A 14,890-nucleotide genomic window follows, 5' to 3' on the forward strand; every position below is an offset into this window, starting at 1 on the left:
GATTTAAGGTAAAGTAATATTATGCATTACTAACGAAACTGACAGACAAATTGAAAGTGCAATGCCACGAAAAATTAAAGAAAAATCCTTCAGGATAATGGCCATGTCTATTGAGCACTGCAAACACAACTGACATGTCTAGATCATTTTTATTCCCCAGATTTAGCTCCGTCAGACTATTACTTATTCCCTAAACTCAAAGAACACTTGAAAGGATGCCATTTTAGATCTGAAATGAGATGATTCTTACTATAGACGAGTGATGCAAGGAAATCTTCATTTTTTTTAACTGATGTGCAAAACTTGGAGCACCGTGCAAGGAAGTGTCATGAACTTCAGAAGGAGTCTGCATCATTCCACGTAAACTCGTTCTGGATTTGGCTACGAACTTTTTAGTAGTTTCTCGTAGTATGTAATTTTAATTTCATAACTTATAAGAAGTATGCTACATGACTAAGGCTTCTTATGTGTAGAATTATTCACAAGACGAGATAAAACAGAATTTTCATAACGAGACAGGGCTCGTGCTATTGAAACATATACTTTCAGGTAAGGGAACATCATTTTCACATCACTTTTTGTTTGGGGGGGGGCACGAGACAACTACCACTATCCTCCCATAGTCGACCCAATTTAAATGCTATTCAATGGGAAATTAGAAGGGTAAATTATTTTTGTATCTCATTAGCCGATTATCCAACAGACGGTTCTGAAGCAACATCTTTAAAATTGATAATATACAATATACTTTTCTTGCAGTTGTGACACAATACTCTGATGAAAAGTTCATCCGATGTTTAATTGTAAATGTTTCGTGTACAATGACTCTACCAGTACTAGCCTGATCTTTTACGAGGATAAGCATTGAATAATTTGATAACTCTAACACTGACCACTCCACCACGGAAAGTCGTATCTAAAGATTTCGTACTTTTATTGAATTAAATGTTATAGGAACTTCATCTCAGTGTACTTTCATCATAGAACGCTGAGTGTTAGTACATGTAATTCTATGTGATCAGTAGTTTATTGAGTTTTGTCGTATGTTTGTGTAAGCATACTACGTGACATACCTCGGAATATAAACATTTATTTAACTTTACACGGAAAAAGAGAAATAGTACTTGTGGAAAAATGATTAAAAAATCAGTTAAATCCATGCTCGAAGTACATTTCTTTTCGATACCAGAATCATGATCAACATCATAAACGCTCTTCTGTTATTGGCGAATCACTTGCCAAAAGTTTGGAGGATTCTATTCACTACGGTTTTCAACTAATGGATTTGTTTTGACATAGGAATTACCTTCTTAAATCTCGTCTATTAATTGGAATAATTTTTTCCTTCTCATTGTATCTTCTATCGAGTCCATAATAACGCAATTTCTTATTAGGTATATGTAATGTTGTTTCTTTTTCTTCCTTTTCACTAGTTTTGTTTGCTCTTTAACTATTTCCATTATTGTTTGTTCTCTTAACTTTTGTTTGCTCTTTAACTATTTCCGTTATTGTTTGTTCTCTTAACTTCTGTTGCTCTTTAACTATTTCCATTATTGTTTGTTCTCTTAACTTTAGCGAACATATCCTTTTAGGTTAATTTGTTCTGTTCAGCTACTCTTCTTTATCCCCCTTTTGAGATATTCATGCTTCAGTTCTATAGCTTTTAGTACAAATAAATGTACGACCATAAATAAGTTTCAAACTTAACTTCACATATACTGTTTTGCTTCTTCTCCAATAAACCAGAAAGGTGTTTCTGAAAAGTAAAATTCCTCTTCGCTCGTGGTATTTTTTCTCTTTCGCTGTCTTGCATGCTGTTTTAGACCCTAATCAATACATGATGAGAGAGCAAAAAGGAACACGAAAGAGGGAACGTAGAAATTAATGATGAGAGTAACATCAAACGCTTCAGTAAACATACTACACACACCAAACAATTTTCCTCAGTGTACATTATGTATGTTTGTCTGCTTTTCTCTTTGTTTTTGTCCTTCATTTGTGATTGCCAAATACAACCACAGATGAAAATGTTGCTAAGGTGTGGATACAGGTATCCATGGCAACTAACCAAACTGTTCTCTCTCTCGTATTTATCTTGATGCTTCTTTCTATAGAAAGCTCTCTATATACATTAAATTCAGATGTAAGCAGCTTATCATTCTTTTACATCGTCATTATTGGTGCAGTTTTATTGAAAATTCAAGAGTATTGAAAATATCTGCATAACAACAAAGTCGTAATTGACACCATAATGCATATGATATTTTTGTCCTGTACGCTTGTTAAAGATATAAATAAATACCACTTACACTTATTTTTGAACTCAGAATACTAGAAGTACATTTCAAGCACACTTCGATTTTTTTGTAGTGGAAGCATAATTCTAGAGGAGGAACGGTATATTAGTGGGAGAGCGCTGAGCAAGAGCAAGAGCTCCAAATATGATCTCAACCTATGTGATCTCCTGATGAACAACAATTCCTCAGTAGATTTTCTCAAGGTTTTTTCAGTTTCCTCCCACATTATTATTCCACCAATTCTTTCATAATGAATGAACTGAGTTTGTCATCCATACGCTTGACCTAAATGTCACGTATGCACAATGTTAAAATAAAATTTAAATTCATTTTATTTGAAAAGGACTTCAGCAGTAAAGAGATCAATCTAACTAAAATGATCATAAGGAAAGCACGGTGACTCAGTGGTAGAATTCTTACCTCTGGTGCGTTGGGTCCCTAGTTCGATCCCCGGACAGTAAATTTCTCGTGAATATTGTGTCTGTGGGTTTCCTAGGGGCACTCCCGTTTCCTCCCGCTTTCTCTTCCACCGATTTTTCTATCATCATTCACTTGTCTTAATCATAGTCTTGCTTAGCCTTAAGGGCATAATCGTGAGACGTTAAACTGAAAGATTTCATTTCATTTCATTTTAAATGATCATAACTTGTGTTATACTCATCAACCAACTATAGTACTATACGGTACCTATTCTGGAATCAGAAAACCAAAAGGAGTTTACAACTATTAAATTGTTGATCTTGATGAGACAGTAGACTTCTTCAATTGATTTATGCATACCATAATATCTGTGTTTAAATTAGTTAATTGTTGCTTAGTTACTTGAGGAAGCAGATCCAGTTCTTGTGATTGTGCCTAATCTATTGCGAAAACTTAAGAAAAGATAAATATTCATTATTGAATTAAGCGTGCAAGTGTGTTTAATGGTTCTCGTCACTGATAAGTCTGCTATTGCCTTGTACAGTAAGTTAAATCATCATGCATTTAGTGAGGTCCTTGGTAATTTTGTGTATAACTGCAAAGGGTAGACACAACATGTAATGTCAATGATATGCAACTTCCTTCTGGCATTCAGAATCCTTTGGAGGATTTAGTCACGAAAATGAGTATATATACACCTCTTTTCTCTTTTTATGTCAAAGAAGTTCGCCACAATCTAAAATGTAAAAGTGAGAGAAACTTCCTTTAAAAAATAAGACTGCAATTTTGAAGGAAGTTTTAAATGTACAAGTGCTGTAAGGCTGCTATACCGACGACTAACGCATTCAGTCACATATTACAGTCAGTCCTTCTTCAGTTGCGGACAAGTCGAGACGAGGCGTCACTCTCAGGACACATTTTCAAGGAAGCACAGCCTTAACTCTTGCCTCGTATACATCCCGAACTCTTCCTCCACCAATTGTCCTATGCGACGACCAGACTCTTGACGTGTACTTTCCATTGGAGAAGACTTCTTCACAGGTCTACAATGGGTGTTTTATTTCCCCTGTTGCTAGGGCGCTTTCCAGAGGACAGAAACTGTGCGCATCTTACGAGAAGAAGGACTGGTATAAGAAGTCTAAAGACATAGTTCAATGGGCTTCACTGAGACCTTTAGTGGGATGTCGGTGAAGAGAATATTGTGAATCCTGATTGTAGCTTCCATAAGTTTCTAAAGTATCACCGAAGATTTGCTGATATGAATGGATGTCTTGTTCTGTTTCAGTTCCGCTTGGTTAGTATCTTCTTCAAATAATCTGGACATTTCCTTGTGAATGTTCGTCGAACTTGTTCCTGGTAATGTGCAGCATTAATTTGCACATTGCTGACAATGCGACATAGCTGTAATTTTCCCCTGTTACAAAAATCTAGCTACAACAGTGAAATTTTCAGTCACTGACGACCGAAATTTCTTCGTACTTTTACATCAACAAATCTGTATGTAATTGTCGAATCTTTCTACAATTGGTCATATATATTCACGACTCATCTATGGTGATCACAAAATGTTACCGATCTTCCGCCAGGTTGCGCTCGTACAGCTTTCTGCAGTTGGTTTTTCATTGCCCAATATAGCTGGGTTTTAGAGCATAGAACACCTTGAGACATTACTTTTTGTGAATGATATGGCAGGTAGTTGGTTGGAAGGCATAACACTTGTGACAGTGGAATCTCCCACGTTAACAATACCTTAATTTCACGCAATACCGGGGTATTTTAACTGGGGAACGTTTCTCACGTAGCTTAGTCGGTGGTACGTAAATAGGAGGCAGTTGCAGTGCACATTATCGAACTAGATGTTCTCAGTGGAGTGTGTAACAGCAAATTTGTGTTCGTGATATTCTTTAACTATGCTGGAAGAACTGAAGTGTGCATCGGAAAATGTTATGATGTGACTTACCCAAATCTATTTACTTTCACCGCCATTAGAGTTCACACACCACGACTACTACTAGGGTTGTCAATTTCAAAAATGAAAATCCAGGACGGTACTAAATTACAAAAATCTTTGAAATACTTAAAATGAAAAGAAGTATTATATACTCATTTACTTTCTTCCATTAGATTGATTTGTTCAAGTATTACGTAATCACATTTCTAGTTATTAATAGACCTTCTCTTCCTTAGTTGAGAAAATGAAGCAGATGATTTACTCCCTCCCGTCTGGTAACCATTTTTTAAAATCTCAGAATCTGTTATGTTTCGTGGTTTTCAGAATCCGTTTTAGCTCATTCAAAATATGATGTTTCGTTTCGCACGTTTTGTCTGCTCGTGTTGTATCCTTGGTATCATTTTTGAGGAACGGATTAATCATTGACAGTATGTTCTGGCGGCGTTTGTTATCTTCAAAGAACTTCTTTCGTTGAATTTTTACTTATTTCTGTTATTTTTAACAAACTAACAACTCAACAAACATGCATGCTTACCTCTGCATAACATTTTCTCAACGTTTGAAGTTGAAGAGAATAATTATATACTTAATCCTATGAAAAAATGTAACTATAACATTCCTTTTTTTCTTCTTCGTTGAAATCCGGGACATTTAAGCGTCCCGAGAAATATTTTCGGGACGCCGATCTCGATTCTGTGAGGTCCCGGATTTTCTGGGACGTATGGCCACCGTACTACTAAAATACATACATCACACACTACTGCCATTGTGATGTAATTTTCAAGTTTCAGCGCTGCATCTGCGTTCTATAGTTCATTTTATATTTTATCTGTATGGAAGCTACAGTTGTTTTACAACTCTGTAGATTATGACGACGATGATGCCTCACATTTTCTATTTTTTCCTATTTATTAGAACCTGCGAGAGTATCAATCCGTGTCATTATAAAGGTCATATATTGAGTGTTCTTCCTGATCTACCTAAAATTAGGGGCAGGGTGGCAAGTTTCTTTTGTGTGTGCCTCTACCAATCAAATAATAATTTGGAAACTAGGAAGCTGAATAAAGGGATAACTTGAGAATTAGGATTAGGGATTTCTTGTAGTGTGAAAAATTAAATTATTATATCTGCATTACACAGATATTCGACACACTCCAATAATTATTCTTCAATATAGAGCATCATTTCTATATCATGAAAAGATATCTTTCACAGAAGTAATTCTTATATGGAAGGTAAAAATGATGAACATATTAACAAACATAGTGAGTGGCAAGAGAAATTAAAATTGAATCTAATACATCCAAAGAGCTTTTGGTCTTGTTAGTACAGCAAAACATGAAGTTTTCCTAGAATCTGCAGTTAAGTCTTAAGTAATTCTTCTTAAAAATTGCATAATTTTCTGCATTCTGCAAACTAGGTTTAACTGTAACTTTAAATGCCTATATTTCGCTTTTCAGAGGCCGCGGTGGTTTAATGGTGGAGAGTTCATCTCTCGTTCATGGAGTCCCTGGTTCGATCGCAGCTCGCGTAAAGTGGACTTTAAACTGAAGAAACACCGTATACATAGGTTTCCTCAGGGTTCCTCCATTTCCTCCGACTCTTCTTTCCGTCCGTTCATTCACTCTCATCACCACAGCCTGTTTTAGCCTACGTGGTATAACCGTGAAATGCAAAACTGAAAGATTAATTTGATTTCACTTTTCATCAGTCGTTCAGGGAAAGATATTGGAGAATGGTTTTGTCTTTTAAAAGTTACGTGATACACTTTTGTATATATTACTTTTTAAACCAACATTCTCGTGACCATAATGAGTTAAATTGATACTAAACGAAGCAGTTTTACGGTTCGATTGCAGCAGTGCCTTATTGTCAACGAAAAACTTGCAACTGTTTAGAAAGTTAAGTGTCTGTTTCAAGTAAGTGGTCAAGCAAAGCAGTCTAGGCTGCTTGTTCTCGTTGCGGAAATGTCCAATCTGAAGAAGCAAGGAGAATGTCGAGGTATCTTGACAAGTTTACTTCACGACTACCTTGCTCCAGAATTAATAGGAGAAAACACATTTGATATAGTACAAATTATAGTTTATAAAGAGAATTTTATGATGAAAAAATAAACCCAGAAGACTCGTACATTTATTTGCATATTTATGTCAAAATAAATAAAGGTTTAGATATTCCTGGTTGAAAAAGCAGAATAGCCCTACATTATGTCGTTCGTCTGCGAAAACTACATGTAGAAAAAGCTTTGTCAATTTTTGCCGAAATTGACATGAAAGTAATTTATGGCCACTTAGTAGTCCTGCCAGTTTGGTTAAAATTGATCAAAACTAAGTGCCAAACCGACAAATCTCTCAAAAATAAACTGAAAATAGCAACGATCAGTTCTTCAAGTTACCGTGTACTGACGCAAACTATTGAGTAATTCATGTCCTGTACTGTCCTGCACATAAATTTTAAACATGTAATTTTTTGTTGTAAGAGTTCCATAAATTGTAAGCGTAACCTATAATCAATAAAAAGTAAACTCTCTCCAATTTTCTTCTTTGAGTATACATTATACCCCTTTATTGGCCAAGAGGCTTTTGCGTGTGCTTTCTGTGCATATGGTCCCAAATTCAACTTCCAGTATTGGAAATCTCCTTGAATAAAAGCTCACAAAGTGATACGGATCTGACTTTAAAAAGTAAATCTCGTTTAATATAATAAAATAGGACGTTAATTTTTAATCAATCCACTTTTTTTTTTGTATCCAAAAATCTTCACAGAGACATTTTAACTAACACTAAATGAATCTCAAGCCCTTTCCACATTCTAGTGAATGTACTGCTCTACTAAAATTTTCGATTTTATTATTCGCACCGTATTATCAGTGTATAACGTGAAATTTGTGTTGTGTAATTTATTTATTCGTTTGTTTATCTCACATTTTCATCGAGATGCGAGATCTAAATTTATGCTTCAAATTATCGACCAAGTCCGAAATACATTAGCTTTAATTTATTCGACACGTTTCTCAAAGACAGCAATTTTGAACGAAGTGGAGAATAATTCTACCATCAATATATGACATAATATGTATAGTGTGAATCCTGGTATCAGTGTAGTCTCCCGTGTTTCATTTGTTGTTTCACACTATTACATTTATAACCGAAAAAAGGTTTATAATTTTATAGCCTCAGATATTAGAATTTCCTCAGTTACTTTTTCCACTCTATTGTGGATTTTCCTCTACATTTAATCTATATTTATCTTTGCCTCATTATATCTTGATTTTCATAATCACTGCCTTCGCTATTTCCATAACCTGATTTTCTTCAAACCTTGTATTTCCTTAAACTCCACATCAATTACTAAATCCTTCATAATGTTCCTTCATATTGATATTTTTAAGTCTGTCAATCAATCAGTTTATAACTTTTGAGTATTTTGTTATTATTGATGAACCTTTGAACCTTCACAATTACAAGGTTGTCACCTTACTAATAGTCTACTCCCTCTGCACAGTGTTCATTCTTCGTTGTTAATCCATCAAAACATGATCAATCTAATCATTTGTGGCTCCTGGAAAAGTAGAAGTATATTAGAAAATCGCTTTCTGTTACAAGGGAGTATGTGCAATAAAAATATTTGTCGGGAAATGACAAAACCTGTGTTCTTATGAGACGGTTTGGTTTATGAAAAAAGAAAAATGCCTCATATTTATAGCATGTTTCAAGAAACACGCGTTCTTTTAACACAAATTGTTGCATCTACGTCTAAAACATTCATTTCTTTAAAAATGTTGAAGTTGTGAAAAATGCTACATATGCCCTTTTAACAGAAAGCGATTCATTTAACCATATCTTTATATTGAAAATAAGTGGACGAGGTATTACTAATAATAAAAGCTATAAGCACAATAAAACTACTCAGCTGGAATACCACAAAGAAACTATTAGGAGCTAATGTTTGATTGAGACAACATTACAAATGAAGAAAGGCATGTACTTACGATGGCAAGTAAATCCATCATCTCCCAAGATCCAGTCGTGAGGACAAAGGCATATGGTGTTGCTTCGCCATTCATCGAGAGCCACACAGCGATAATCACAATTACAACCTTCAATTCCTGGAATGATGATAACTTCACCAGGGCCTTCGTTTACACCTTCCTGGAATCCTGTCAAGATGCCCTGACCCACATACGAGTAACCACCTTCTCCTGTAGCATTCACTCCAGACCATGCATTGCCTCCTGAAGAGAAAGAGACACGAATATGTGAGGATAAGTCAATGAAGATAGGAAGAATTAACATTTTAGTACTATCCTCTTAAACAATATGAGTGCGGGAAATTCAATAAATAAATGACGCGTTCAATCCACAAGGGAGTCAAACGAATTTTTTGTTCATCTTGGACACATTTAAAATTTAAGATCACTATCTGTAGCTCCATTCAGAGCATAAGAGATTCATGTCCAGATATTGTAAATAACTCTTTTAACGTAAAAAAGTAAAATAAAATGAAACGAAAGGTACGGGTCATCGCACTAAACTTTCCTGTTCCAAGTTCTTAAAGTAAGTAATGTTGCATTGCAGTTATTAATGATTTTTTTTTTTCTGAAATAGGTACAAAATTCTAAGGCGTTTTCGGAATGCTTCGTCGAAAGGAAACTCACCCTTAAAAGTAAACTACTTTTTGTAGATTTTTCATAAGAAATACCCTACGTCATATGTTAGGGTTATTCATGTTTATAAACTAATAACAACATGGCATGAGTGATATTTGACAAATTTGTCAAAAAATACCCTAAGGATAAGCTATCCTTCATAATGAAGTTCATAAATAAAGTTTATTATTATAAATCACTACTCCTTGTGGATATTATTCTCATTGAAGTTATTTATTAACATTTTATAAACAATAATGGAATATTTATTTATGAAATATCATCAAAATCATCAGTGTCTTATTTGAGAAAGTAGTCTGGAAAGAGCTAATCCCTATGACTAAACTACCCCTTGTGACATTCTCGTAACGAATAATTTACACAATATTGTAGAGTTGTTAATTAAATTTTTATTTATAAACTATGAACAAATTTACATGACTCGTTATTGAGAAAATTGTCCGTAAAAACTCACTCAAACAATAAATTACCCTTCGTACATCTTCTCAGGACAAATGAGTTATGCAATATTGTCAGCTTATTAATGAAATATTTATTTATGAAATATAAACAAAATTGTCAAAGCCGTTTTTGAAAAAATCACATTTTTCATTTTTACCCTTAAGTAAACTACCCTTATTTTTAAAGGCAGGAAGAAAATTGGAAGAAGTCCCTTGGAGGATCACATAAAAATTTAAGTTTAAAAATTGTTTGAGATACGTTGAACAGTATGGCATCTAGTTTAATGTACATCAGGGGAAACGGGCAAACACACAGACGGATGTCGAAAAATAACTTTTACTATTTATGGACCATGAAACGTGTAAATCCGTTGAAATCTGGAATTCCTCGAAAGTAAAAAAAAAGAAAAAAGAAAAGAAAAGAAAAGAAAAGAAAAGAAAAGAAAAGAAAAAGAAAAAGAAAAGAAAAAGTATTAAATTATTTTCCGTGTACTTTGATAACGTACGAACTTACGTATGTCTCTTTTTCTCACAACTATGGTAACTGGACATGCTTCCCTTATGCGCTGAATGCCAGAAAAATAGACATATTAGTATAAATGGGCTAAACATTTACTTCTTGAACTGTGGATATTACTTTCTCGGTGTCCAAGTAGTCGAATAGTTATTAACCATGCTTTTTATGCCGGTTGTCAGCACCAATGGCACATTTCAGTATGGAGGAATAAGTACATACGGTTGTAGTTTCGTGAGTACAGAATAGTTGGGATTCCCTATACTTTTTTGGGAATTTTTCTTCTCATATAAGTTAAACCTGAATACTTATGGCTGAAATAGTTAAATGTCACACCCTCTCTGTATACTTCATAAAACGAACATTATTTGAACATACTGTAATGTGATGACTGAGCAGCGGTAAAGCTGTTTGTCTACGGAAAGTAATGAATCAAGATCAAAGCTGGTGAGAAAGAACATGCGATTTACGGCAGGCACCCTGGCGTGTCGAAGATATCCTGCAATAGTTAATAAAATTATTTCCTGGTGCTACACTCTTCAAAGAAACATAATCGACCAGTTAACTCACTTCAGTTGAATGATGGTGTGTAGTTAGTGTATCATTTCCCTGCATCAATATATATTTGTCCTTCTAGATTTTGCATTTCTTAATGTTCAAACTTTGGTGAAAGACAAATTGAATTGAATTCTTAATAAGAAGTTATGCATTTCTTAAAATTAATTTTTTCTCGATATTGAGAGAGTTTAATTCTTGGAAATACGTTCCTGAGGAATGGTAGTTCCACCTAAGAAACTTATTTTAGGTTCATTGCAAGGGTGGTTCGTGACTAAGTCCAGTACGACTCGCGCGGTGCACAATAAAATCGCCATCTTCCTTGAGACTTCCGAGGATTCAATTTTCTGATGGATTACATAACCGACAGGATATTATTTTGTCCTAGTGGGTTATATACGGCAAAAATTTAAGGCAGGAAATCGGGTACTTTCACTTTGACACATAACTCCTTGACATATAACTTTGACTCCTTAAACCCCTATTCTACAAATGTTTGAAGTTTGAAAATGTTATTACTCCCCTTGTTTCTCTTCATTTTTAATATTCCCACACAAACAACAGCTTGCTTGTGTGTCTTCATTCCTCTTATTTTCATATCTTCATTCTCATCGTCGTGATTAATCCAATTGGTAGAAAAGCGCTATTAACGAAGGAAACTCGTCACCATCAAAACGCCGAACACGTATTTTAGACTTGGACTGTTTCTGATTTTGAAAACGCTCCTGTATACCTATAAGTCATTACTAGGCACGTTGTATATCACATTGTCATTAATAGATCATATATATAGTAATTTTCTTTAAGTAAGAGTAAACACTTGTTGTGACTTTTATTGAAACGTTTGAGTTGGAGCGGACCGAGTAAGAAAATTTTTACCAAATCTATTTCTTTGCAAACCGACAACAATGTTGATTTAGTATGTCTCCAATACTTTCTTGGGGCGCCGCGAAGTTTACTCTTTTAGAAAACCTTTCCTTTCTTCCTGTTCGTTCGGGGCCCTCTTGCTATCAGCGCCCGGAGCGACCACCCCGCTCGCCCCTCCCCTTAGCTACGGCTCTAACAACAGGTGAGTTTCCTTGTGTGAAATTACAGTAGACTTCCAAACTATGTGAATTCAAAACGCAAACCCGAAGTATTACATGTAGGCCTATAACTACCAGTTGCAATAAATAAATAAAATCAAGAATAGAACCTGTTCCTAGGACACTGAATCCATACCAGGAAGCAATTACTCGCTCTCTCTTACTGTCTTTGCTCTATGAAAATAAATATTGAAACCGGAAGTGCTAATTGATGTCTATCACTTCCAGTTACAATAAATGAATAAAATCAAGGGTGATACATGTTCTCGTGGTACTGAATCTATCTATCTATCTATCTATCTATCTATCTATCTATCTATCTATCTATCTATCTATCTATCTATCTATCTATCTATCTATATATATATATATATATATATATATATATATAATTGACTGTCAATATCTGTTTCCATTTTATCCATTATGTGACCAACGTTGTAACCGGCAATCATAGATTTTCTTCACCTCCGGTTTAATAAAATATATAGAGGTCTAGAAGAAACTCTTTCAAAAGATGCTTAATCTGTCACGTAAAATCGTTTTCGATATCTTTTACCATAAAGCTTTAATGGTGTCAAGTTAGAATTAAAAGTAATATTAAATTTTAACCAGTTTCAGTTTTGGTAGAGTGATGTAAATGGTGATGGTATGTTTAATTGAGACGCTGAGTTGGTTGCAAAAACCTTTGTCGCTTTGTATTATCGTTTCTGCTCTATGACAATCAACGTTGATTTCTACCATCTGTTTGGATAGAAGATTAAGGGAGAAGATGGGACTATTCTTGGGCACGCTGAATCGACTGAAAAAAATCACTTCTTGATATCTCTGACCATTTTTGCTCTTATACCTGTCGCCAGATAGACAGGGAACCGTTCTATGACTTCCGAAGCATATGCATAACATAGTTTGGAAATCTAATAGGACACCTCACCACATAAAATTAATTGAATTCAAACGCAGAGACTCTTTCTTACCTGTGTATCCCCCACCTCCTCCACCAGCTGAACATCCTCCGCCACCTCCTCCAAATCCTCCTTCTGTGGGGCGAGTACTTCCATTACAACCAATACCTCCGAGGCCACCTTCCAGCAGAGACTGGCCCTGAACTGCATTCACTATCGTTCCGTTCCAGCCACCACCGGCACCTGCAAAATTACGTACGCAATTGTTGAACATAGATAAATTCATTGAGTTAGGGTTGAACTTTATATTTTTGTGCAAAGTATTTTATGAATGATTTTTAAAAATGGTGAGTAGTGCCTCATTATGTCGTTCCCTTATGCTAGTAATAAATAGAAATCTTGATGTTAGAAGCTCATAAGGAACTATGGCATCCAGGCTTCATTTAATTAAGCAATTTGTGGTTGGCATATAGATTACTACCACCGCTGGCTTTCAATATCAATAAGATTTCATCATAATTAAAATAGATTTCTAATTGTCTCACAACATATTTATCATGTTTACTTGATACATTTCTTGTATGTAGAGCCCGGTGACTCAGTGGTAGAGCGCTAACTTCTAGTGCATTGAGTTCCTTGTTTGATCTCAGCTCACGCCAAGTGAGCTTTGTGCTAGACAAACACTGTGTGTTTTTTTCTGGGATTCTCTCATTTCCTTGCACTTCTTTGATCCCACCATTTAGTTTGTTATCATAATCATGGTCTTCGTTAGCCTCGAAGCATAATTGTGGAACGTTAAACTAAAAAGATAAAAAACGAAAAATCAAGAAATGCCTTTATGTCTTGCAGTTGTCTCTGAGTGTTTGGAAAAGATTTAAGGCAAATTTTATATTTCGAATTATCGCCTAGGTGCCGAAAGGGAACTTTACACACTAACTTAACAAGCTGTTTATATACCGGTATTCTATAAAATATATTCAAATGCATAATTAAATTGTTCATTGTAAGAAGTTATAATTCTTGTTTGTACCTGCTAATGATTCATTTTCACTTCTTCCGTTAATTCCTGGCAAGCTACTGTTCATTCCTTTCCCATTCTGCAGAGACAAGTCGTTGCCAAGAGTGTAACCCAGACCACCTCCACCACCAGCTACAATAAGCGGAACCCGCTCACTCTGTTTATTGTACTGGAAAGAAAATTAAAATACAACTACCTTAATAATATAAAGACTAATTTGTAAGTTAGACAATTTCTTAACTCTGATTTGACTTTACGAGTAATATGCTACTTCTTTTCGTCTATACTATAAAGTAGTATAGTATCACATACAAAACACTTAATATATTTATTTAGTATTTCAATCCAATTATATAGTGTCTGAGAGGCATAATTTCATTTTAATACCATTTCATAGTGTGAAGTGACAATGAGTTTCCAAATTATGACATGCAATAATGAAACTAATGGTTGATGTACCATTTTTCGTTTCAAAAGACAGGTAAGGATGGAGTTAGAACCTATTCTTGGAAGTTCAATCATTTACCGTTTTTGCTATGATATCCGAGAGATTATATATATGGAATGGAAATCAACATTGAAAAATCGAAAGTCATTAGCATATCCTGTGGAAATATGCCGTTACGGGTCAGAATTGAAAAAAGAGAGCTTGAAAACGTCGACAATTTCCGGTATCTGGGAAGTATTTTGACGAGAGACGCTTACTGCACCAAAGAGATCAGGTCCAGAATTGCGATAGCCAAAGAACATTTAACAAGAAAAGATCACTCTTAACTAGCAGGCTTAATATTGGACCAAGGAAGAAGTTGGTCAAGTGCTATATATAGAGTATGGGACTGTATGGTTCAGAGACTTCGATACTACAGAAGTTAGAGAAGAAATGTTTAGAGAGCTTCAAAATGTGGAGTTGGAGGAAGATGAAGAAGGTAAAACGGACAGTGAAAATAATAAATGAATATGTTTTAAAAGAGACAGGAGACAAGACGACGCTTTTAGCCAGCATCCTTCATAAGGAAGCCATTTGGATTGGACACAT

The 14,890-nt window shown here is 34.9% G+C and overlaps 1 protein-coding gene across 1 annotated transcript in view; it reads right to left on the minus strand.

Annotated features, from left to right (window-relative positions):
* Nucleotides 1-14,890, minus strand: part of Alk (Anaplastic lymphoma kinase) — a 1,262,077-nt gene that overhangs the window by 184,675 nt on the left and 1,062,512 nt on the right. Inside the window, exons 15-17 of the mRNA XM_081725826.1 lie at nucleotides 13,867-14,023; nucleotides 12,909-13,079; nucleotides 8,660-8,902 (exon numbers count right to left, since the gene is read on the minus strand). Coding sequence (XP_081581952.1) covers nucleotides 8,660-8,902; nucleotides 12,909-13,079; nucleotides 13,867-14,023 — 571 coding nt within the window. The remainder of the gene's footprint in view (nucleotides 1-8,659; nucleotides 8,903-12,908; nucleotides 13,080-13,866; nucleotides 14,024-14,890) is intronic.

This window comes from Thermobia domestica, chromosome 9 (assembly GCF_964235325.1).
Source record: "Thermobia domestica chromosome 9, izTheDome1.hap1.1, whole genome shotgun sequence".
NCBI classification, from domain to species: Eukaryota; Metazoa; Arthropoda; class Insecta; order Zygentoma; family Lepismatidae; genus Thermobia; species Thermobia domestica.